General features: G+C 41.4%; 2 protein-coding genes across 6 annotated transcripts in view; both read left to right on the plus strand.

Annotated features, from left to right (window-relative positions):
• Positions 1-1,405: 1,405 nt before the first annotated feature.
• On the plus strand, positions 1,406-10,034 carry nkain1 (sodium/potassium transporting ATPase interacting 1). 2 transcript variants are annotated; one of them, XM_030411918.1, is made up of 8 exons: positions 1,406-1,646; positions 1,967-2,359; positions 3,355-3,492; positions 3,585-3,665; positions 4,642-4,839; positions 4,988-5,048; positions 6,542-6,623; positions 7,504-10,034. In XM_030411918.1, the coding sequence occupies exons 2-8, from the start codon at positions 2,306-2,308 to the stop codon at positions 7,511-7,513; spliced, it is 624 nt and encodes a 207-aa protein (XP_030267778.1). In that variant the 5' UTR covers positions 1,406-1,646; positions 1,967-2,305; the 3' UTR covers positions 7,514-10,034. The 2 variants fall into 2 exon arrangements, with proteins under 2 accessions (XP_030267778.1, XP_030267779.1); XM_030411919.1 differs by having other exon boundaries at positions 1,644-1,760.
• Positions 10,035-12,012: 1,978 nt separating this feature from the next.
• Positions 12,013-24,782, plus strand: part of pum1 (pumilio RNA-binding family member 1) — a 29,965-nt gene continuing 17,195 nt past the window's right edge. For 2 of the 4 annotated variants that reach the window (XM_030411933.1, XM_030411935.1), the window contains exons 1-5: positions 12,013-12,159; positions 16,911-17,083; positions 19,190-19,312; positions 21,941-22,009; positions 23,189-23,294. In XM_030411933.1, the coding sequence (XP_030267793.1) occupies positions 16,922-17,083; positions 19,190-19,312; positions 21,941-22,009; positions 23,189-23,294 (460 nt within the window). In that variant the 5' untranslated portion in view covers positions 12,013-12,159; positions 16,911-16,921. The remainder of the gene's footprint in view (positions 12,160-16,910; positions 17,084-19,189; positions 19,313-21,940; positions 22,010-23,188; positions 23,295-24,782) is intronic. The other 2 variants (XM_030411934.1, XM_030411936.1) reach the window with 1 other exon arrangement.

The raw sequence follows: 24,782 nt of genomic DNA on the forward strand, positions 1-24,782 counted from the left end.
CTGACATGTGACTACAGCAGTTTTTTGTTTTTTTTTTCCCTGCAGCCTAATCGCATAATGAACATGGGTTTACTTAGTTAAGTAGGGCTTTGCTTTCAGGTCACTTCATCTATTAGGATTAAGTATAAATTCTGCTCTGTGCTGAGGCGAGGCCCTAACAGTTTATTATAACCATAATTATTGAATAGTAGATTTACGGTTTATTAAACTTAAGTTGATAGTTATTCCACAGTTAACAAACAGTGAAATGCTCTATAACCCATTCATTCAACAGTTTGTGAAGTTGCAACCGATGTTGATTATACTTTATGAATGGCTAATAAATAATGTGTAGTTCACACATAAAAAAAGAAGAGTTTTTTTATTTTGTCTGTTTAAAAATCAGTCAGCGAAGATCTTTTGCTTCTACCCAAAATGTCTCCCCAACACTACGTAGTGCACCTTTAACAGCATGTTTAAAGGAAAATAAGAGGGGAAAAGGTCAATTAAAATAGCTTAACATGGGATAAGACTATTAAAACATAAAAAGAGGGACTAGAAATACAGTTATGTAGCTCCAGTCTTAATGGAGAAGGTGAACCTGCTCATGTATTCACTCATAAATTGGATGTAATTGGTTGTACTGAACTGGATATAAAGTGTGAGGAAATGCTTTTGTTCTCCACTGATTGTCATGCGGAGATAAACCACACTGTGATTATCTGTGTATTCATCAGTGATATCTGACTGACCTCATGAAGCTCACTTCACCGCTGCTCACTGTGCGCAGCTCAGATTAAACAAGCCTGATAATTGTGTGTACTTCCACCCTGAATAACCGCAGGCTGAAGGTCGCTGCTCTCTCCTCCATCTGTCCACACACATCTTTTATTTCTGACATGTCTGGACCTCCTCCTCCCTCACCTCCTTCTATTCATCTTCCTCCTCATCTTTCTCCTTCTCTGTAACCTCTTTCTCCTCATTTTCCTCCTCCTCTCTCATCTCCTCCTCATGTTCCTCTTCCACCCTCTCATCCTCCCCCCTCACCACCTCCCTCTCCCTCTCCTTACACCTCCTCCTCCCTCTCCTTTGAACCTCCACCTCCTCCTCCCTCTCCTTCGAACCTCCACCTCCTCCTCCCCGCTCTCCTTCCACCTTTTTCCTCTTCTTCTCCTCCTTCCCCTCATCTCCTCCTCCTCCTCCCTGACCACCTCCTAGTCCCTCTCTTTCCACCTCCTCCTCCTCCTCTCCTTCCACCTCCTTCTCCTTCCATCTCCTCCCTCACCACCTCCACCTCCCTCTCCTTCCACTTCCATCTGCCTCTCCTTCCACTTCAACTTCCACCTCCCTCTCCTTCCACTTCCTCCTCCTCCCCTCCCTCCTCCCTCTCCTTCCTCGTCCTCCTCTTTCTCCGTTTTCTTTTGTGCTCCTTCCGACCGCCTCGCGGGGCTGCTGTTCGGCCGCGCGCGCGCACGCACGCACGCGGGGCTGCAGATCCATGCGGCTCCTCCTCGAGGGGGTCGCGGTGACTGAGAGCCCCCACCCCCTCGTCTCTCTCTCCCTCTCTCTGTCTCTCTCCCCCCGCGGCTCCTCCTGCGCCCGCCCCGGCACCGATTGTTGACAAAGACGCTGCGAGACGGAGCAAAGGAGCCCGGAGCCCGGTACTGGTGAGCACATCTGCCCGTTAACTTGACTTCTTTTCCCGAACAGTTGGCAGGGAAGGGGAGCGGGACGGCCGGGGGTCGGACCGGGTGAGAGGACCGATCCGTTCCTAGAAAACCGTGAGTCACAACGGGCTGCTTTGTGTCCGTAGCGGCTTGCATGTAGCCAGACGTTAGCCCGTAGTAACAGTGCGGGTCGGTCCCCTCCTCCCCGCCGCCCCCGTGTGATCCGGTATCATATGATGCTCATTTCTGTCTCTAGCCTGGGGCCCATTATGACAGCCTTCCGTCTCTCTTTGTGCCTTTGTGTGTCCCCTCTCCGGAAGGTGTGGCCGAGGTGATTCGCTTGTCGGTGGTGATCGGACCGCAGCAGGCCGGTGTGAAGTGGACGCCTCCCCCCCACTCCTCCTCCTCCTCCTCCTCCTCTCTCCCCTTTCCTTCCTGAAAACGAGTGGTATTTACCGACAAAACCAGCGGCCAAGATGGGTCAGCCACTGTGAGCGACAGCGCCAGACCAGCGTTACAGGAGGAGGCGGCGGCCTTGGGGAGGTCTGTTCAGCCGGGAATGGTGTGAGCTGAGACGGCCAGGCAGTCTGGATCTTACCGGGGACCCGTCATTCCCCCGGAGCCTCCGCGGCTCCAAGCCGCGTCCTGAGCCCTCCAAGATGGGGAAGTGTGACGGAAGATGCACGCTGCTGGTGATATGTTCACTGCAGTTGGTGAGTGTGTGTGTATAGCTGATAAATATATCCCTCTGTGTGTGTGTGAGTGTGTGTGTGCGTGTGTGTGACCAAAGCTGCCTCCCTACTCACTCACCATGAAGATATAATTAGAGCAGCGTGCTACAGACACGCACATTGTAATCAGACATTTTTGTCCAGCCTCTCTGTACAGTCACACCAAAAAAGCTTTGAGCTGCAGCTGCTGGAGTGCCATGCCACATTACAGGCGAGGATGTGTGTCTTTGAAGCAGAGGGAGCAGGGCAGGGGGGCTGTTTGGTGTCGGGGTGGTCTGTGTTTTTCCTGTAGAGAGAGGGGTGATAGCCCCATTCTGGCAGAACCATGTGAATGTTAAGCACAAGAGGGACAAGGAGGCCCTGTTCACCATCTGGTCTCCATTCTGGAGTTAAAGTTAGCTGTTCCCCATGCCTACAAATAGCTCAAGACTATTCGTCTAAAATGTAATAAGTGTGTAATATGAGCTGGTATCAGTGGGCATGATGCAGGCATGGACAGCGGCAGTGTGAGGCTTGTCCTGGCTATTGTTTGCTGGGCTGATGAGTTGTTGTGTGGCAGGGGGATCCGGCCCATAGATCCTCATTAGTTTGGGGGAGCTTTTGGGGGGAGCTCCTCTTTTACAGTCACCGGACTGGCTGGTGCTCCAGGCAGTTACCATGGAAACAACTGCGGCAGACCTGTGTATGTGTGTCCCTGTCACTGTCTGTGTGTGTGTGTGTGTGTGTGTGTGAAACCTTGATTACTTGTGTGCGTTGTATTTCTGTGTGTTGTATTTGCATATGTCCTCAGTTTTGTGTGTTTGTAAGAATTTGTGTGTGTGTATATATATACATATAGCCGATATATATATATATATATATATATATATATATATATATATATATATATATATATATATATATATATATATATATATATATATATATATATATATGCACACACATATCACATGTATGACCCCTCCCCCATCCCCTAGGTGGCAGCTCTTCAGAGGCAGGTGTTTGATTTCCTGGGCTACCAATGGGCCCCCATCCTGGCCAACTTCCTGCACATCATGGTTGTCATCTTGGGCATGTTTGGCACAGTGCAGTTTCGCTTCAGATACCTCATCTTTGTGAGTATATCCCCTGCCAATTCCTGTTTACTATATATTTATAAAACATGAGCCTGCGGACGCACAAACTAATCTCTGAATCTGTTTGGCAGTATGCAGTATGGCTGGTCCTCTGGGTGGGATGGAATTCATTCATCATCTGCTTTTACCTGGAGGTTGGAAACCTGACTCAAGTAAGTACTGTTTGTGTTTCTACTTGTGGTAACGCGCGATTCCATTGACACCTTTGAGTTAGCTCTGATTAGAAACACGCTACTGTCTTAAGTAGCTTTAATTGTTTTGTTGGGTTACATCTTGTTATTCAATTAATTGTTTAACCCACGAGTACCCAGACTTATGTTTGCAACTTCTCTCCACTGTCTGCATAAGTCTGCACATTGTTATCAGTTTGCCCTAAGAGTGATTACATCCATGACCAGTTGTTTTAGTTGAAGGTTTTTAAAGGCCCTAAAGATGTAACATTATCCAGTAATTCATTGGGGGAAAAAAGCATTTGACAGAATGAGACATCATTTTTTACAGCAGAGATTCTGTATTATTTTCTCTGTTCTCTTTGCATTCAACCATCTTGCATTGAAACCCCAGAGATTTTACGTAACTTGACCTCCTCCTTAGAATGGGAGCCTCTGGTTCAAGTCATGCATCATGCAAAAATGTCAGATTTTCTCTGGTTCTAGCCTCCTAAATATTTGCTGCTTCTCTCTGCTTTATACCATTATTTCTCTTTTTTATCATTTTTTTTCTTTATTTGTGAAATTATTTCTCTTTATCTAACATTGTCTCTCTTTTTTGTAATATCGTTTCTGTTTTTGTATCACTGTTTCTCTTTGTGTGTTACTGTTTTTGTGTTTAATGACATTGTTTCTCTTTTTGTGTCGTCTTTTAAAAAAAAAATTTTTTATTTGTCCTATATCGTCCTTTCTGTTTCTCTGTTTTCTAACCTTGCCACTCTTTCATATCTTGGTTTCTTTGTTTTGTATCATTGTAAATGGATGTCAACATGAGCTCTGGGAAATTGTGATGAAACATTTGTCACTATTTGCTGACATTTTGTAGTCTAATAAGTTTATAGCGATGAAAATGCTCAGCAATGAGATGACACATTAGTTATAGCCATGCATGTGTTTGTTTGCTTGTTTGTGTGTTTAGGACAGGGACTTTCTCATGACGTTCAACACGTCACTCCATCGCTCGTGGTGGATGGAGCATGGTCCTGGTTGCCTGGTAACGCCAGTGCTTGACTCTCGAATGGCCCCTGATGATCACCACGTCATCACTGTCTCCGGGTGTCTCCTGGACTACCAGTACATCGAGGTGTTGAGTTCAGCCATTCAGATCTTATTGGCTGTACGTATCTAACTCACACACAAACAATCTCATTTTAAATCAAACACTGTGTTGTTTACACTGTCAAAAAGTAAGAAAGATAGTCCTCCGTCAGTAGTGACTCATCCTACCCAACAACAGTGGCCTAATTTCTTCTCTTCTCTAACAGCTCTTTGGCTTTGTGTACGCCTGCTACGTGAGCAAAGTCTTCCAGGATGACGAGGACAGCTGTGAGTGCTTTTGTCTTCCTCTAAAAGATTGCAGATCCTAAAGTGCCTTATTCAGCCAATTAGACTTACTTGTGTCATACTGTTGAGAGGCCCTTTGTGTTAGCGATCCGGGGCTTTGGACGAGAGGGCTCATTGTGTTCTCCTGCCTGAATCATGCTGAGCAATATCACCACAGAGGATTCCCTCTGGGTGATCTGAGCACTCCATCTGTAGGGAGTATTAAAGATGTCTGCCGGAATATTCCCACCGTCGGAGCGGCCGTCTGTACGCTGGCTGGTGCTTGTCTGTCAGCTTGGGTGTGCCATCTGTGTTTCTGAGCGGTTCTTTTACTCACACGCCTCTTGTGAGTGTTTCACTCTCACTGAGCGGAGGATTTTGAGTTCAGTAGTTAGAATATGACATCATACAGTTGTTCCTGTAAAAGGAAGTGCATGCCAAAACATAGTGCTGATGATGAAATAACAATAACACGGAATAGAAATATTTCTTATGCATTGATAATAAAAAGCGACCGATACTGGATTTCTGTGGCTGATATTGATATGTAGTATCTGAAAGTAAAAAAAAATGGGACACATTTTTTGCAATGATCCCTCAAATGGGTTATTAAGCAATGATACGTACGTGATATATGCAGATATTTTACAGTTTGATGATTAACTTTATTGTCCTAAATTACATCAGTGCACTAAACAATAAACCTCACCTAAATTTAATAATTAGAAATCACTCCTTTTTTGCATAATGTTCTGTGAAAAAGCATTCATATATGCATATATCGGACAACATATACGCTGATATATATGTATCTGTGACAGGCCAATATCCACCTATCAGCCTGGCTCTAATTATAATCATATTGAGGGTTTAAATTAAGTCTTGAAGTTCGGGAAAAGCTTACTCCAACTTTTCAATGCTAGGGACATGCTTGAATTTGAATATAGCATTGGCCAGTGAATACACCTGATTTCTTGTCAATGGAATTTGTAATAATGTTGTCAATGTTTCTTTCTTGGAAAGGCAATAAAAAAAAAGTGTATACAAACAAAGTAAAAAGAAATACACCTGATAACAATTCACCAAATTCTGTCCGAATGCTAGCTCTTGCCTCGGGAGAAAACCGATCCTTATCTTGTGGTCTTTATCTCCACCGGTGTAGACAATCAGAGACTGTTTTCTTACTCAGCTGGCACCACATAAGTTTGTTCCCCTGAATCGATCGAGAAAGATTAGAACAACGTATCAGTGACATAGGGGCGGTGAGAAAGATGATGTATTGCTGCATCTCTGCAGATTCTGATGTCACAGTGGGTGTTACAAAGGTACACCTAACGCACTATGACACCATCTGATGCCTTAATAGAGTTTCAAAATAGAGTCTGATCTTGAAATACAACACATGAAAAAAAAGAATACAGAGTTAAGGGAAAGTGGAATGATGTCATCCCTTCTCCCTCTGTCTCTCTCTCTCTTTCTCTCTCTCTCTCCTGAAGTCGATTTCATTGGTGGCTTTGACTCGTACGGCTACCAGCCTCCTCAGAAGTCCTCTCATCTGCAACTGCAGCCTCTTTACACGTGAGTAACAAATACAATGTTCTCTCATTTGTCCCTCTTTTTTTATATTCCTATTAATCATTTGTCTTTGAAGAGGTACTCTTCAAGGTGATTTAATGTTGCTCTTGTGATGGAGACCTCACAGACAAAAAAAAATCAATGCTGCAGAGACTGAGATATCATGACTTTTAGGGCCCAGACACACAAAACCAACATGATGAGGGTAAAAGGGCAAGCTGTAACCATGGTTGTGACAACTGCTTGACAGGCTAACACAAACTCAGTGCTTGAGCTTACATTACCTACGCCAGGTTGGAGTCAGGCTAAAAATAAAACAGAACTCAGGCTCGGCGCAGGCTCTGTTAGTTCTCTATCAAACTTGGTGGGATTTGGACATGAAAATGTGGTCAGAGCCACACTCTAGTCTACATATGGGTTTAACACAGAACATTCAAGCCTCTGTCTCTTTTCAATTGTTGTGCTTTCTTGTTATAAGGACTCTAGTGCAGTCACAGTAAGTAACCTTGATATGTGTCTCAAAATATGCTCTGTGGGGTCCCCGATTTTGAGGGAACCAGGCCTGAAAAGTCCTTGTAAAGTCATTGAATTTGATGTTGAAGCAGGTGTGAGAACCCTGTTCTTGTTAAAGATGCTCTGTCTCAGGCCCAAAATAACTCTGATGATGTCATTTTTTCTCCCCTCATGACATCATCAAGGTTATTTTTTCACACAAAGTTGCCTCCAGAGCCACAGAAGACAATATACAAGGTTTCTCAGGTCCTCGTGAACAGTGGCCCAAACTTCATGCCGCTTTCATGCAGTTGTATCAAAGTACATTATACTGTAACATTGATGTCTGACAGAGTGCATTCGTCTGATCTCATCCCCTCTCCATCTCCAGGGCTGGTTAACTGCTGGTAGCGCCCCCTTCAGGCCAAATCCTGACAGTGTCACTGTGGATGGAAAGCGGCAGTTGCCTTGATTACACTCACTCTATGTCTCACAGTTTACCTGAGGAACGGACTTACCCCACCCAGAGGGAGAGGCGTCTGTGCGCGTGTGCATGTGTGCTTGTGTCTGAGAGAGAGAGAAATACAGCCCTGAATAGAATGTACAGAGCTCAGGGAAGAACCAGCATGCCAGGTGGTGCGATGAGATGGAGGAGGAGGAGTAGAGGTATGGAGAACAAGAGCTGGGGACACCTCTGTCAAATCACCGAAGACACACTTCACTAAACTGCCAGCTCTCAACACTCCCACAAATGTGTGTGTGTGTGTGTGTATGTGTGTATGTGTGTGTGTAATGTATGTGTGAGTGTGTGTGATTGTGTAACTCCACAGGACTGACTGGTGCTTTGTGGTTGCACCCTGGACTCATACCACTTGGTGTGTCCCTGTGAATTTTTTTGTTTTTGGGATGGGGGGTTGCTCATGTGGGGATGTGGGGGTGGGGTCACATAATAAAAAGAGGCACGGCTCATACCTGTTGTCGTTTTAGAATGTGGTGGTGTCGAACTAGAGCAGTCTTACGATTCCCATTCCCAAAGCCATCTTCCCCTTGCTCTCATGCCATTAAAACCAAGGCTGATATACAAGCTTGTTATATTACAGCCCAGGCATGCTGATGTTGTAAAACAGAGCAGGTGGCGCTGAAAGGATGAACTGGTTAAAGGATCAGGCTGGCAGTGTTTTGTATATTTTATAATTGGCCGAAACCAACAATGTCTACACCCGTATCGGAATACTTTCGTTCCTGGAGACAAGGGTTTGGCGATAAAACGATAGCACAATATTTTCCCTGGAGGTCACTGGGGCAATGATTATGGGTGATACTGTACTTCTGGTACTCGGCGGAACAAGCGTAAGTAACAAAGGGTCATAATAACTGACGCACCGGCGAGGCTTTAGAAGCGCGAGTGAAGTGGGCTAAGCAATAATAGTAGTAGTTTTCACTTGTTAAATTCGCTAACCTAGATCTCCATGAATGAATGATAGGCTGTACTGGTTAAGTGACAGGGCATGTCGGAAATCAGACCACAAATTTGCGCAAAGTATCATAAATGTTGCAGAAAAAATCAAATGTCCTGATGGTGACAATGTGCAATATGTAAGAATTTAAGTTGAAAACATTAAAAAATGTACTCTGGTCATCAACAGAATGGGAAAAAGTAAAAGTTAGGACTTTATGACGCCTGTGTATTGTTCTGCAGAGATACCGACTGCGGTTAGCATGCTAATCAGCTAGCACTGGCCCGTTCTGGTCCAAAGTTGACACTGTAAACACCAGCAGTAAGAGATGCTAGCCGCATGGCTTACTGAGCTAACTAGCTAATGGTACCATCAGCAGCAGTTAGTGGTTGTTCTGGTGATATGCTGCCCCCTACTTGTTTTGAATTGGACAAGATGCTAAATCTTACATACTGCACCTTTATCACAATGATATTTAGAAGTCAAACATGCTGATAAGTTCAGAAAATGACATCACTTTAATGTAACGCAGCCATTAAAATCAGGGAACGTCAATGATTATGCCTTATCGCGATATAACAAGTCTCATGCCAGCCCTACTGAAGACACAAATCTTTAAAATAAGCATCTCAGAAAAAAGGAAGGCTAAATGATTGTCCCAAAACAGCTGGACACTGTAGATTTGAGCAAATGTCATTCATAAAGCACTTAATAGTGCTTTTGTTGGGGACTATTTACAGCAGGAGGACAGTGAATGTGGACCAACTCAAAATAAACTACAGTGCTCATGTTTATCGTAAGTACTGAACATGTCAGGCAGGGTAACAATGTGGCTCACTGATGTGTTATTTAAAAAGTTAAAAAAAGAATGCTACACTCCATCAGGCTTGTTATCAGGATTACGTCATTGTTGGTTTTGGTCTTTTCATGTGTTTTGTTGATGATCAGAGAAATATATAACATCCCCAGAATCCTCCTTTAAAGCCAAATGTCCATTGCCAGGAAAATAACTTCATCCTACATGAAATGCAGTTGATTAGGGATGCAGATGGCTTTGGGATCAGGCATTAGTGTGTCTATAGGGGGGGGGGAAGCAGTGGGGATACTGTGCATGTAAATAACCAGCCAATGATTGTCTTGTTGGTCCATTTAGAAAAGGGGGGTTGCATTAGGGGGTTGGTCGGGCTGGGGGAGAGGGGTACACACCAAAGTTTTCCTTCATACCTGTTTCTCTCGTTCTCAATCCTCACGCTGCCCTCTTCTAACCTATCGGCAGCTAAATCTACCCGTCATCTTTCTCATCTGTCATGTCATGAACACACACAGTGACAGGCTCTGAGTAGCTTTTGTAGAAGCAAGTGGAGGCGGAAGAAAAAAGGAAGGGGGGGGAGGCAGGTATGAGGTGAAGACCTTCTTGTGCATAAGGTGGAGTTTGAAATAATAAAAATACACTTTCTACATTAAACATGGCTTCTGTTATCTGTAGGCAAACATTTATATCGCTGACTGTGAATTCTATAAAATGAGTGCTTTCCTTCCCAGCTTTGATGACATTATATTAATATCTGGATTATGGGGCACACATTTTTGCCAGATTAGTTCAGAAGATTATGTAAATAATGCACTCCACTCCAGTGAACTGATATTGTACAATGAGGATTTAATTTGCCTAAATAATGTGATGCATTTTATAGAAAGGAAGCCCAACATTACAAAAAATAGAACTGTTAAATTCGTAAAGGGACTCGTTTAATGCCTGAAGTGCTAAAGAGTGCTAAATGTTATCATTTCTTTTAAATGTACTTACTTCACCAGTAATGGTTGGTTGGTTTGTTGGTTTGTTTGCAGGATTACACAAAAACTACTGAACAGATTTTCAACAAACTTGGATGGAAGATGGGCCTCAGCCCAAAATAGACCCTATTCATTTTTGGCTTGGATCTGGATTAAGGGACGGATCCAGGAATTTCCTTTCACTTTCTTTAACATTGCAGAGAAGGCATTTTTTTTACATTTTCGTGAAATTTCTGAGGGAACGGAGCATGGATCTCTATGAAAAGAATCAGACATATTTATGTGGCTGGTACAAATAAAAATCTGGATTAAGACAGATTTAAATGTTTATTTCATATTTATTTGATAGAATTATTGGGGAATGTTGGGCCTTGGCAGAGTGCCATTCTAGTTTTCATGGTATTAATCTGATATCCTACGATGATGTATTGTCAAAATCAAGATCATAAAGTTACTTCCTGTTCATCACGATGAAGGTTCTCAGTCATCCAGGTCATGGTAGTTCTAAGTGCTGTATTGTAGGCGACTGGACGTGTTGCAGTTTCTCAGGAAGACATTTCACCTCTCATCCAAGAGGCTTCTTCAGTTGTCACTAACTGGAGGGGAGTTGCAGGCTTTTGTACTATGTGTGGGAGTGTGCTGTATCTTTTCATTTATTTCAAAAAGTAACAGGTATGATTCCCTATGTAAAAAGTGTTATAAGGTTGTTCATTAGTGGCAAACAATCGTTTAATTTGTTATATCTGTCACAATGAACATAATACAACCAATGACATACTGAAAATAACACCATATGGTGCATGAGAAACAGGATAAAGCAGAGTTGTGACCCATTGTTTTAACAGTGCTGTTAATACAGACCTTGTCACACCTTTTATGTTAGCATAAAATGTGACCTCATAGGCAGCTTCAGGCTATGTACTCCAACATGACTAGACCGCACAGACATGTTAAACAGCCTCCCGTATGCTATAAATATCCATATGATTATCATATGTAGATCTTTTCAGAGGGCTGCCATAGTGTAGAGGCATTACGTCATCCACACCCCGGTTAAGGACAGTCTGTGATCCAGACTGCAGCCTCGGGGTCGCGACTGGCACATTTCCAGGGAGCCAAAGGGGGATTTTTGTAATTTGGGCCACGCGCTCCCCCTTTCACACCGTCCACTTACATTCCGGAGGTGTAACGGAGCGTCCCGCAGACACACACTCGCTGACCGTGCTGCGCAGCACGGTGCCAGGGATGCCAAGCACCCCGTTACCGTAGAGACCCCGGAACATTGTGTACAGATCACGTAATATCCCAACATAATAGAACATGATGACATCATATTATACAGTGCTTTCTACTGTAAATACCACTACTGTCATATGATTTAATATAAATGCATTTTTGTTGTGATATTTCTATTGTTTCCTTCATAAATCTTGTTTTGTGGTTTTATTTAGTGGCGTCGGTTCCAGCGACACAAACAGCCATATGGCGAATATATTTTGGGAAATGTTATTTTCACGCACCATTAACAAATAATGTGAATGAAGTCAAAACAAAATCCATTATAAATACAGTCTACAATACAAATAGACTACACACACATAACAAAGAGACCGGTCCGCCTCGGCCCTCCCTCCCCTCCCGGTTGGCGCAATGAACCGCACGCTCTCTCTCATCCCTTCCCGTCATGCAGCGCTCTCGCCTGCTCCTCCGTCGAGCCGCCATGTTGTCGGAGTGAAAGCCTGGGGTGTCAGAGAGAAACTGGGGCAGAAATCCGCGACCATCCACCCTCTCCGCCGGTGAGTATCACCTCCTCTCCGGTCGCGGTAGCACGGGGCATTGATTAGTCACGTATCGATGCGGGTATTGTCGCTATCGCGGCCGTGAGAGGGGCTACAGAGGAGTATTTCGTCAGGCTGAAGCGGCTGCCTCCCTTTCTGCCGCTTGCCTCCTTCCTCCCGTTGTGTCGGTCTTCCGCTCCAGACAGCTCTCGGGCCTTTGTTAGCATCCGCGTCACGGGGACCTGTGGGGTTGCAAGGTCGGCAGACAGGTAGAGACCCCTCAGGTGTTAATATATAATAAAATGGCGATGTTAGGGGAAGGCTGCCGCTGTTAAAAACATTGTGTGGAGCTCGTCTTTGGCCACCGGTTCGCACGGGCTGTGCTTGTGTCGGGAGGCCGTGTTATTGTTGGGAGACATGGGCAATGAACCCTCCATAACAGATCCGAGACTGGCGCGAGGGGACACGGATGCATGAAGATGAAATTCTCCGGTACTTCGTGACGACCCTTTTGACGAATCTTCCACATATTCCCCTTCGTTTTGATGTGTCACGTCTGGCAGGAGAGAAATGTTTGGTCTGTGTTGAGACACCTAACGTTATCTCATGCTAGCTGCAGGTTGCCTGCTAGTATTGTCACACCCCTGTCTCTACCCGGTATGCGGTGGATTGATCCCCGGTATTGAATAATGATTAACCCAGTTGGGTTATGGAAGCCAGTTCCTGTTTCCGTGTGCTACAAGTTAAACTTGTAGCATAACATGCCGTGTGCGCTTCGCTTTGGGGAATGGCCACAGTGTTGTGGATTTCCGGGTGTTTCTCTACCTCATTTCGAGCTGTAGCAAAGGAATAAAGGGCTAACAGTAGCTGAATGAAGAGTGGAGCAGGAAAACAAACACATGAGCACATATGTGAATGATCACTTGGCAGGCTGGTTTGTTTTTATCTTTTGGGACTGTTGAGCCGGTCAGCTCGTGGTTTTTGTCTTTATGGAGGAGGCGTGTTGCATGGTGGTTTCAGCAGACTTCAGAGAAAGCTGCATGCATTTGAAGGCTCCTGGTGTCAGACTATGGCAGAGTTAATTACTGTATATGGCTCAGTGTAAAAAGAAGTGCTTGTAATTTACTCATGTCCTGTAGGGACACTAATGTGAAACTGGTAATTTTAACACAGATTAGAGCTCGTTGGATAAAGACAGGTTGTGAAATACAAATTACCACTCTCTGACTGCTGAAAAAAAACCACAGAGCTTGTTGTGCCCAATGTTGACTACGACCACCACACGGATTGGTCCATGCACAAAGCATATTCCTTGGGTTCATCATTGCACACACAATAAGGATCTGCTCACCAACCTTAAACCTCGGGTAGATGAAAGGGCCCATCTGACCGTAGCAAAATAAGGACCGCTAGTTTTTCTCCATTTCTTGGCAAATAAAGTCCATTACCTCCCTTGTGCAAGCCTACTAATGTAATTTTAAAATGTTCCCATTTACACATTACACAGAGCTTAAAGTAAAGCAGGCTATTATAGTCAGGAACAGTTAATCTTGTTTTAGAAAGATTCAACTTCATGGGCATTTTGGAGTAGGTAGTCTGTGATGCTCTGGAACTGTATCCTGTTGCTAATATTCGGTTTACCCTCGCTGATATAATTGGGTTTGACTAAATATTAGAGACACCTCCCAGCATAATGCAGATCAACTCCAAAATGCCTTTAAAGTTGATGTAACAAAATTTCAACAAAACTAAACATTAATAACTTTCATGAAGGTAGGATTTGTTGCGGGACTGCATTCGTTTTGGCTGGATGTACCTAATAAACTGGCCACTTGAGTATGAACTCTTGTGTTGGTGTGACATATAAGCTGTAACAGTATCGTGATGTGCATCTTAGCTAAAGTCATGCTTGTACAGGTTTTCACAGACCACGCTGAGCCAGAGAAGGGGAAATACTTTGTGACAGATATGCAGATCACTTTGATAAGTGTCTCAGTCATGTAGGTGCTTAAATTGGATGTTTTTCATGAGCTTTCAGTCTAGGTAACTTTAATCTCTATGCCCTTGAACTTTTATGTTTGATTCCAGTCAGACAGGAAGTCAAGTTGGACTGCACAATATGGTAAAAGTTATTTTTTGGTAGATTTTACAAATACAATATAATTCACTTAGTGAGAACTAACACTTTTGTGGCACAATTTTTTAGTACCCCATCAAAATCATGTTTAGGCGACTAGGGCTGCTGTGGTTTCCTGTATTTAATATATGGCGTGCCACATTGATAGAGGTGCGCAGGGTCCCATCATAGAATAGACCCTGATGGCTTTTGGTTTGGATCTGGATAAAGTGACAGATCCAGCTAAATTTTAATTGCCAAATAGGTGCCAATAGATGGTAGTTTTCATTAATTTTTCACTGAGTAATGCATAGACCTTAACACAAGCAGGTGTATTTAGGTGGCTGGTTTCTGTGAGAGTACAATTTGATGCTGATAGCAGAGACTTTTGGACCTTGACAGAGGTATACGCTCTACTGAGTGCCATTCTAGATGGAAGAATGAAAAACAACCCTCATTTTTTAAGGTTGCATCAAGTTTTGTGTCTGCCAGGACATAATATTTTGTTAAAGGATCATTAAGGGTTTGTTCAACCAAAAATAATATAATATAGAATAATATTACCATTGTGCAGTAAAGTTAACAGTATATCATGTGACTGCAGACGGCCAGGCCAGTCTGGCAAGTACAGCGATTCTCTGGTTTGTATCTGTAACTGTTTATTCCAGCTCTCATGTTCTGATTATCAGCAATTAAGTAGCTTTAATGACTCCAAGAATGTTAGACCTGCTGTATTATTGAAAGCGCAGTCCCTTCAATGCCTGAGATTTACAATTGTATGCAATTTCGGTTCTTTAGAAAGATTAAAGTTTGATATTTACTAAAAAATAAATTTTATTAGTCCTGTGTGGCTGAGTGATGCAGTTCTACATTCAAATTACACATTTTATCAGTTATTTTGACAAAACAGACCATTTTCAATCAAAGAAAGCACTGCTGTAGTATATTGCTGTGGTGAACATATCTGTACTCTTTACTACTAAAAACTGTACAGCAATTTTTTGTACTCGCTATGTTTATTGTTATGCACCAAACTCCAAGGCAAATTCCTCGTATGTGCAAACATACTATGTAATAAACCTGATTTTTATACACTTTACAACTACTATGGTAGTTTTGGATATACTCAGCTGAGAGGCAACATCTTTTATTAGGTATACCTCCCTAATGCTTTTGAAGGTGTCAACCTATTTTGGGGTGTTTGAGGTGTTGCTTCATAGGTTTTAGCTACATGTAACAAATCAACTGGGAACTGAGTGAAGTTTGACATTAAAACCAGTTCAAGCTACAACATTGTTAAGAGATTTTTTCTTTTGCGTCGCTTGTGTGGCCTGAAGTTGTCAAATGTGGGAGGCCATTTCTATTCTGAGATGACTTATTGGCGCCATTTGCATGAGAATACACAGCGCTAACTTTTTAATTCATGTCGGACTGATTATGTTGAAGAGCAACACTGACTGTGAACTAGGAAAACACTTAGATGATCCATTTGTTTCACCCATAATTTATCTGCTCTCACTACCTTATTTTATGAAGTAGAGTTGTAAAACATTAATTATTGCTTGTCCTTGACATGATTTTCTGTAAACATTAACACGTGCAATATAAGCCAGTTCACTGGCACAAGGATTAATATAAAAAGTTTTCAGTGCCTGTGTTATTATGATGACATTTTGTACATCTGCATCCTTAAAACGAAGTACATCTAAACATATGCAAAACTCATGCAGTCAGTAATACCACAGCCCTGCAATAAATCCTACAAAGGTTACAATGTTCTTGATCTAAGAGCGATCTTGAGTTAACTCTGTGGTCACTTTGTTTAATGTACTTTGCTGCTGACTAGTATTTTGTCTGTTCTCATTTATATAAAGAGGCAAAGTCTCAACCCCTGTCGTATGCCACATTGGACCTTATTTTTGACAAGTGGGTACAGTTAATCAAGAGACAAATACGTTTTTGAGCCTATTTGAATTGTGCCACAAATTACACGTTTTTCTAATTAAAAGATAGTTTTGCAAGTCAAGAAAGTTGCAGCCTGCCGTGAAGTTAGGCAGGTATCATTTGGTTTCATGTCAAACGGCTTGGTGTACTACATCATCTTGCTCAATATATGTTGCCAACATGGCCATCACTGTGGCACAGGAAAAGGTGTGAAAAAAATCTGGCCATATTGTTAGCTGAAGTTATGTGACAGGAGAGTTGGTGGTTTTGTGAGCTAGCCAATATGCAGGACAGGCTCTACAAGGTTTTGTTATGTGTAGTCTTTCTACTTGATATTACCACAGTCCTATATTTCATTAGTTTTATGACAAACTGTAACCGTCACTAGTTGAATAATTATTGGAAATTTACATGCATCATATGTGTAATTCTTCAAACGTTATGAACAAAAATTATTTGTCTTGTCATAAACTACTGTATATATGGCCTGTCTATACATGGAGCAGATTTATTGCAGACAAGTTGTATTAGACTACATTAGTTTTAATTAGGTGAGCCTAGTTAACTGGCATCTGAGCATATGGTCTCCATCCGGAATGATTACATTTTGTGTTAGACTTGTCGCAGCTTATTAAACATTGTTTGTTTAATGTATTGAGCAGGTATATGGCACTGTTTGCATATGACTGATGTATTTCTCTCTGGACAGGCTGTGGTGGAATGAGCAGTGTGTGTGTGTTGAAGAGGAAAGCAGTGCTCTGGCAGGATTCATTCAGCCCCCACCATAGAACTACATCTCCCAGCATGCCCGTGGTGCTGAGCAGCGGAGGACATGCCCCTCCAACTGGGCAGACCCCTCAGACCACACCCCCCAGCCAGCAGGTAAAACCCACCACCTTTACACCTTTTGCATAGTTTGTTCATTCATTGATGGACAAACATCTGTCAATAAGCAACATTTTTCCGCTAATATGTGGCTGCAGAGGGGATTCATACAAAGTCGTAAAAGTTTGGACATTTTAAAAAAAGGTTAGGAAAATGCTAGAATTGGAATATATTCCTTGAAAATGCTTGATTTTAGCACAGTCTAATATTCCATTGATCCAGTCACTCGAGTAAACCTTCAGTGATATTGGAAATGGACCAATCAAAGTCAATATGAACAGTTTGTTGAAATATACATTGATTGCTTTGGATGTAAAGGACTTCTGTAAACTTTATTTTTCCAAATTGTATTTGTAACAATTGTGGTGTAATGATAAAGGCATTGAGAGTCTGAAATTTTTGAAGGTGTCTGAACAGTGCTTGAATTATGCTCTTAAAAAGCTGTATGTGGCTCCCCGGTAGAGTGTGCATTCCATATCTATCTATCTATATCTATCTATATCTATCTATGTCTATATCTATCTATCTATCTATCTATCTATCTATCTATCTATCTATCTATCTATCTATCTATATATATATATATATATATATACACACACATACATACATAGGTCCAAGCTGCAGCGTCCTTGTCAATAAAGCCATGAAAAGGCCCAAAATATTCCTTTGTACAATACAAAAGGAACCAAAAGTTGGTTGCATTTTTATAGTTAAAAGCCTGTGAAAATTCCATGTGTAAGTTTGGTCATTTTCTGCATATCACAACAATAGAAGCTAACTGCCAACAACTTCAGCAGGTTGTTTGTTGTTGTGTAGCTAGGATAATCGATATAGGAAATGGTAATCATCAGTTTTTGCTGGAAGAGCCTCTCATATCACTTAAATGCTCTTCTTGGCAGCCTCATGCTTTACAAATAAATTGTGATGAAATTTACTAAGAGAAGTAAATCATATGGAATCTGTTAATATTGAAATTGGTCAAAAGCAGTAATGCAGTTTTCCATATCTGAAAAGATGTCAAAAAGCTTGACCTGTTTGATTCTGGTCATTTGTGAATATCACTTGAAAAAAGGACATATAGATGAGTAAATGAAAATTGCAGTAACTTACAGGTCTAGTTGGGTTGGAGCAACACCTGATAGTCGGGGCTCGGTCTTTAATCTCCTGGCCAGTGGTGATTATTTTAGATGTTGTGAAGGACAGCTGTTAGTCTTTCGTAGTTGCTGCTAGGCAGGTGGCAGTGTGTCTTAAAATGTACCCTTTTCATAAAGAAGTTAGCATTTTAAATGACTAATCCTGGAAACAACAGTATGGTACATTTGATAAGTAACAATTCAGTCTGATTAAAGGACTCCTTGCTTACTTGTCCTAACGATGCTTTGTACAGCAAATGACCAAGCCCAGCTCTTTCCAGTACTTGTTGACTGATTCTTTGATGATTGTGTCTTGTGGGGATTTTTTCTTACCCTCAAATGAGTAAGAGAGGAAGTCAACGTAGGCTTTGTCAGAGAAATGAAATGCATCCTCCATTCTGGATGTTGGTAAAGACAGGATGTGGCCTTAAATACCTCAAACTGCAATACTGTGATGAATTTTCAAGATCATATGAAAAATTCTCCTTAACATTTGGTCATAAGGTTCAATGTCCCAGGAGATTCATTCTTGTAATTCATCTCTTTGAGACTACCATCCATCCCAGGTTTTCTGCTAAGAAATCTAAAGAATGGACTTTTTGTAGCAGCACACAGACTGTGGAGTCATCTTGTTTAAAACATTACATCATTTTAAATTGGTGTGTTGTGGTATTTGCATTGGTTTTGATCAGTTTTTTTCACCCTTGATGATTCTACAGTACATAGTACATGTATTTGGCTATTCAGTTACAATATATTGATTGACTTGTATGTTCCACATGTAATTTGAATGCAGTCATGCTCAAGTTTGTCATTTTATCTTTTAAAATCAACCCTCTCAAACATTAGTGAAAACTTAGAATCCTTGATTTACATAGACGTCTTCTGTTGTTGCTCAGACACACTCTGCTTGTTACTGTTGTTAGTAATTCCAAGATAATACGCATGTCTGCGTGTGTGTCTCTAGGGTGTGGCGGGTGCTGGACGTTCCCAGGATGATGCCATGGTAGACTATTTCTTCCAGCGGCAGCATGGTGAACAGCCCGGCAAACATCGTTGGCCCACTGGAGACAACATCCATGACAGCCAGGTGTGTGTGTGTGTGTGTGTGTGTGTGTGTGTGTGTGTGTGTGTGTGTGTGTGTGTGACGTGTGTGTGTGTGAGACGTGTTAGTGTTGCACAAGTGATAACGTGCTGTTGCACCACTGATGCTGTTATTGTTTTATGTCACGTACTACTGTTTGCTTGTACTCAGTGACTAAGTGTAAAGAAACATTCCTAAACAGAAAACTTTAAACCATAAAATCATGCTGTACACGTATAGTTTCATGTATAATTTTAGGGTGTCCGCAGGGTTGTAAAAGGTATTAAAAGGTAGTAAATGAAATTAGCAAAAATTAAGGCCATTAAAAAGTATTAAACGTCATCTGACGAGGTATTACATTTTGGAACCACTATCCAACTATAAGTTTTTTTCCATTTGTCCTAAGTACAGGCCTATCTCCCAAAAATCGCGTGAATTTATTTAAATAATAATGTGCGAGTAGGACCTGAGAGGTATCGATGATGTGACGTCAGTGTGCGACACGGTAAAATGATTAGTGCCTCTGTCTATGCTCCAACTGGATAGCACACGGCTGGCTTACTGGCAAAAGTTCGCTACTATTGAAGAAGTCATGGGGAAATGTAATTTTTCGGACCTCTCGTTAGAGGACTCTAGATTCAAAGACTGGCTTAGGCCAGTAGTTGGTGACCGCCAAGAGGCTTATTGCCATGTCTGTAAAAAAAAACAGTGAATATCACCTGGATTGGAGTGCGCAAGGCACGGGTCCGGTATTGGTAATAATAATGACCGGCCACCGCTGTCAAGGTTTTTTGTGCCTCTGATTCATGTCTTCATATTACTCTGCAAGTCCGTTCATTTGTCATGACGGAACTTCATTCAAAGAAGAGCTTCTACAAGTCACCGTTTAAGTTGAGTGACTGAAATCCTTGTCATCCTATTCAAAGGCTAGAACAGGCGACTCATCGCAACCGGGGTGAAGTTAGTTTCAGGTTGGATATTCGGCGGATATTCACTTGGGTCCAGCCGCGACTTTACTGATTTTCATCCAGTGTCCGCAGCAGGAGGACGTTTAGCTCACCTCCCAGAGCCTTGTGCTGAATCGCTGGAAACTGATTTAGGGACCGTCATTAAATTACTTAGCATAAATATATTAATACAAAATAATTGCAGTTTTTTCGATATCTTCCATGTCATGTGACCCAGTGACTTCTGAAACAGATTGTTTCCATAAAAAATATATAATAATAAAGGCAATAATGGTAAAAAAAAAAGTTCTCTAATGCTCAAGAGGTTAACATATTTTCAAGTAGTAATGTCAGCTTCTGCACTATTTTGTCTCGTCTTAGATTCTGAAATTCTGAAAATGTTTTTTTTCCCCCAAAATCTCACCAGTAGTCACCATTTAAAGGGCTATTTTTTAAAATTGTCCCCCCAGACCGGCCCCAGAGAAGTAGTGTGTGCTCTTCCTACACATAACAATGAAATCATTTTTTGTCTTGGGTTAGGATTAAATAACAAATAATTGTGTATAGGTCAGTGTTTTTGCTGAGGCAAAAAAGTAACAAAGTATCCAGTAATAATGGGTACTTGATTTGAATTGTCAGCATTATTACACTTATTCAGTCAGAAAGTTAAGTTACAAAATCACAGTAATATGTTACTTTATAATTAGTTACCCCCAACACTGAAGTTCGAAAGGTTGCCACCACAGTTGCAGCTTGAAGTCGTGTTGGTATTAAAAAATATTATAAAGGTATTAAAAGGTATTAAATTCAACTTAAGAATTGTTGTATATACCCTGAATTTTCAAAATATAAGTATTAGTGGCCATTTAATGATAGAAAGCAGACGCAAAGTACCAGGGGTGCAACAGATCAGGAACTTTGTAGCTTTCTGTCACAGATCAGGTCATTATTTTGATCAGCAAAAAGAAAAGGGAGACAAATAAAACTTTTCTATATATTCTGCACCTACAGCAAGAAACTTAAATGAAGACAACATTTAATATGTCCCGTTTGACACCAGACAAGATGAAGTCATTTATATTTCTTTATAATACACAGTAAATTTGAGGCAAGAAAGATTCAGGGTCACCACCACAAAATGTCGCCCATTATTCTGCTATTAATAAAGGTATAGATAAACCCTTCACCTCTGGAGCAAAGTTTGCTTCTTTACGCCCACCGTAGTTGTAGTAAAGACATGGTGTCCAACAGACAGGTGGAGTTAATTTTAAAGTTATAAATCTGTATGGCTGACTATCTACATTTACCAGCTGTTTCATTTGAAGAGAAATTAGCCATGATGTACTCTAGGATGCTAAACTAATGAGAAAATGGCATTAAGTTATCAATGGTTCCTCCCTGGTTTTTAAGCCAGACTCCGTTCAAATATCTGTTTTACGTTGGTGTGCTTACCAGTTGAAATAACATACTCCATGGATTATCAGTTGAGATCTTGGATGATTAGTGATTATAGTCTTAAAAAACATTTCATTTTAGTATGGCCCTCTGTAATGATCGAGGAAAAACAATTATGACGGTAATTACTTATTAACATGAGTAATTCAAGCTTAGTTTATGTTTATACATTGGTAAAGTATAAGAGACATTACTTCATTCCTCCATGTCTCACTGGGCTCTTTGTCTGCAGGTGCGGTCCATGGACGAGCTGAACCATGACTTTCAGGCGCTGGCTCTGGAGGGACGCGCCATGGGAGAGGTGAGACATCAGGGTGGGGGACCGGGGTCACTTATGTTATAGAGGTGAGTTATGTGATCCTGTAGCTAAATAACTTCTGACATTGGAGCATTTGAGCTGTGGTTACTTGCAGCATGTGGAAACATTTTTTATATTTAAACTTTGGATTTAACTCACTGGATTTGGCGAGGTTGGATGCGACATCAACAACATGTCAACACTTGACATGAAAATGGCGGCCCTGTATTTTGCACCACACATGATGGATTGCTCAAACTTGAATAACAGGAAATCCAGGGAAAATAAATGGATCAGTGGCTCAGTGAAAGGCCTTTGTGCCAAAAGTAGTGTGGACTTGTTTTGGCATTGTTCCTCCCAAATGAAAAGCTCTGAAAGTTGAGAAGAGACTGAGCAGAGACGCTTTTTAATTTGAGTCGGGTTGAGTAATTCTGTTAATGTTGGACTCGTGCCCGCAATTAGTTTTGGCTTGTTGAACATGGTGCTGATGTACATTTGTTTGAATGAATTTTGTTTGGCTGCCATCGACTGTAATACATCTATAATGATGTATTAACATGTTACAGGCCAAACAGTTCAAACTGATTTTGAGTCCATGTGTAAGCAGGAGTTGTTTCCTGTTGCCAGAAGACACTGATCAGACAAGGTCTTTTTATAGCGAGAGAAGACTGTAATAAACTAATAGAAAGTGAAGAAATTTGAATAGACATGTGATATGAAACACAATGAGCTGCTCAGAGTAAGTCCAAACACTTGGAACTACTATTCAAAATGACTGACATTTTTAAAAGTAACATTAACAAGCATAATTGTTGTATGGTTGCTTTCAGACACTGGCTTAAATAGTGTGGTTGTGTTATTTTGTTTTTGCTCCACTCATCTAGCTAGAGTGGCCTGCACTTGTTTGTCTGGGGTGCAGTCAGGGGGCAAAGTACCTCCAAAACATGCATGTATTACTGAAAATATATCACACACACAAAAAGCCAAAAATAAATGTTAAAGACATTCTGAAGGTTTGTTAGATTTTAGGATCTTTTTGCTCACCTGGTTAGTTATACAAACTATTCACTTACGATACTTGTTTTATTTTTCTCATTCTTCTGTGTGCTTGAAATATATATATTACATATGACCATGTTTAACCTTGTCTTTTCCCCTGTCTCCTCTCTGTTGTCTTTGTAGCAGCTGCTAACTGGTAAGAAGTTCTGGGAGACAGACGACTCTGGAAAGGATGGACCAAAAGGGATCTTTCTGGACCAGTGGAGGGACAGTGCATGGGGTGCCTCAGGTATAAATCAATCTCTTTTTAGATATGTGTAATAAGGTGACACAGGAGCTTTGGTGAAACATTTTGTTCTTAAGCACATCCACAAACTACTAGTACAAACAATGTCTGGTGTTAGAAAATGTATATTTATATTAGGGCTGCACGATTCTGGAAAAAATGTGAATCACGATTATTTTGCTTAGAATTGAGATCACGATTCTCTGGCACGATTTTTTTCACAAAATGTTTATTGCACTGATGAACTTGAACAAAACAAAACAAAAACATGATAGTATGGCAGATACTACTATGCCTCTACCAAAGCAATGTTTTTTTGTTCATTTCAAGTTCTATCATTGGATGAGAAATTATTTTTACACAAATAAAAAAAATAAAAAATAGTCTCCCAAGATGAGAGGGCATCCTTTTATACCTCATGTTCTACAGTGTTTATTGGGGCCGTATCTTAAGCTAGGTGATATGTGATAGCTGCTGTGATCAGCTTTCTAAAACGGAGGCATAATTTTCTTTCTTTTCCAAAAGCCGCCTCAGAGGTAGAGGTAAACATGTGACGTGACGTGAAGCCCGACGTTGGGCTGTGAGCAGTTGACAACGAATTTGTCTTCAAAATAAGAGCTTTACATTACACTCCATTGGAGTTTAGAGCTGGGTTCTTAGCGGGGGGCTTTTAATTTGAAAGTAGCGACCGTTCCTAGATTGTGGCTACAACAACAAGCTAACACAACCATACAGCTAGAGATCCAGGAGACGCTAGCATCTCCTGATCTCAGCGGCTGTCCAGTTGCTCATCTAGCAGGCGAGGCGGAAATAAGTGTACCCTCCGAGGCGGGAAATCGGCGAACCAAAACAGACCCCCAATTTGCCGCCCGCAGTGCTGCGTTTGGGGGCGCTTCAAAAAATCCGGGAGGATAAAAGGAGCATTTGTTTGTGATTCAGCTCGAGATATAAAATGCTTCAGAATCGCTGTGTGTAGATATGAGATCACGTGTATGTGTGAATCGAGATCGCGATTTTTTTAACGATTTTTTGTGCAGCCCTAATTTATATTCCTGTCAGAATCAAAAGCTGATGTCAAAGTGAACTCACCCTTATGTTCTCTCAGATGATGATGAGAGTTGAGATTTCTGGTGCATCTTATCAACGCAGTGCAGTTATTTCTGTAAAAGAAATCTTCCTTCATTTCACAATCAGTCTGTAACTCGTCAATTTAGGTTTGCGGGGACAGTGATGCATACATTTGTACTGATTACCCTATTGGTAGTTGTAACTTTAAATTGTGCATTAGACAGCATATTTCTTGGACTTTTGCTTTCAGGACTGTACAACATAATCATGTTTCTTTATAAATCTCTTGACATATAATCCACATTCGGCCACATTGCTGATGGTTGATAATTTCATGGGATGTTGAAAGGGACAATAAATTAACAGCATCTAATGTGCCAAGAAGTTTGACTCACACCACACCAGACTAACCTGAACTCGGCA

The sequence above is a fragment of the Sparus aurata genome, chromosome 3 (assembly GCF_900880675.1).
Source record: "Sparus aurata chromosome 3, fSpaAur1.1, whole genome shotgun sequence".
Taxonomy (NCBI): Eukaryota; Metazoa; Chordata; class Actinopteri; order Spariformes; family Sparidae; genus Sparus; species Sparus aurata.

Coding starts and splice junctions, on each gene's coding strand:
- nkain1 (XM_030411918.1), top strand. CDS start 2,306: ATGGGGAAGTGTGACGGAAGATGCACGCTGCTGGTGATATGTTCACTG. Junction 2,360..3,354: donor TGATATGTTCACTGCAGTTG/GTGAGTGTGTGT, acceptor CCCATCCCCTAG/GTGGCAGCTCTTCAGAGGCA. Junction 3,666..4,641: donor AGGTTGGAAACCTGACTCAA/GTAAGTACTGTT, acceptor TTGTGTGTTTAG/GACAGGGACTTTCTCATGAC.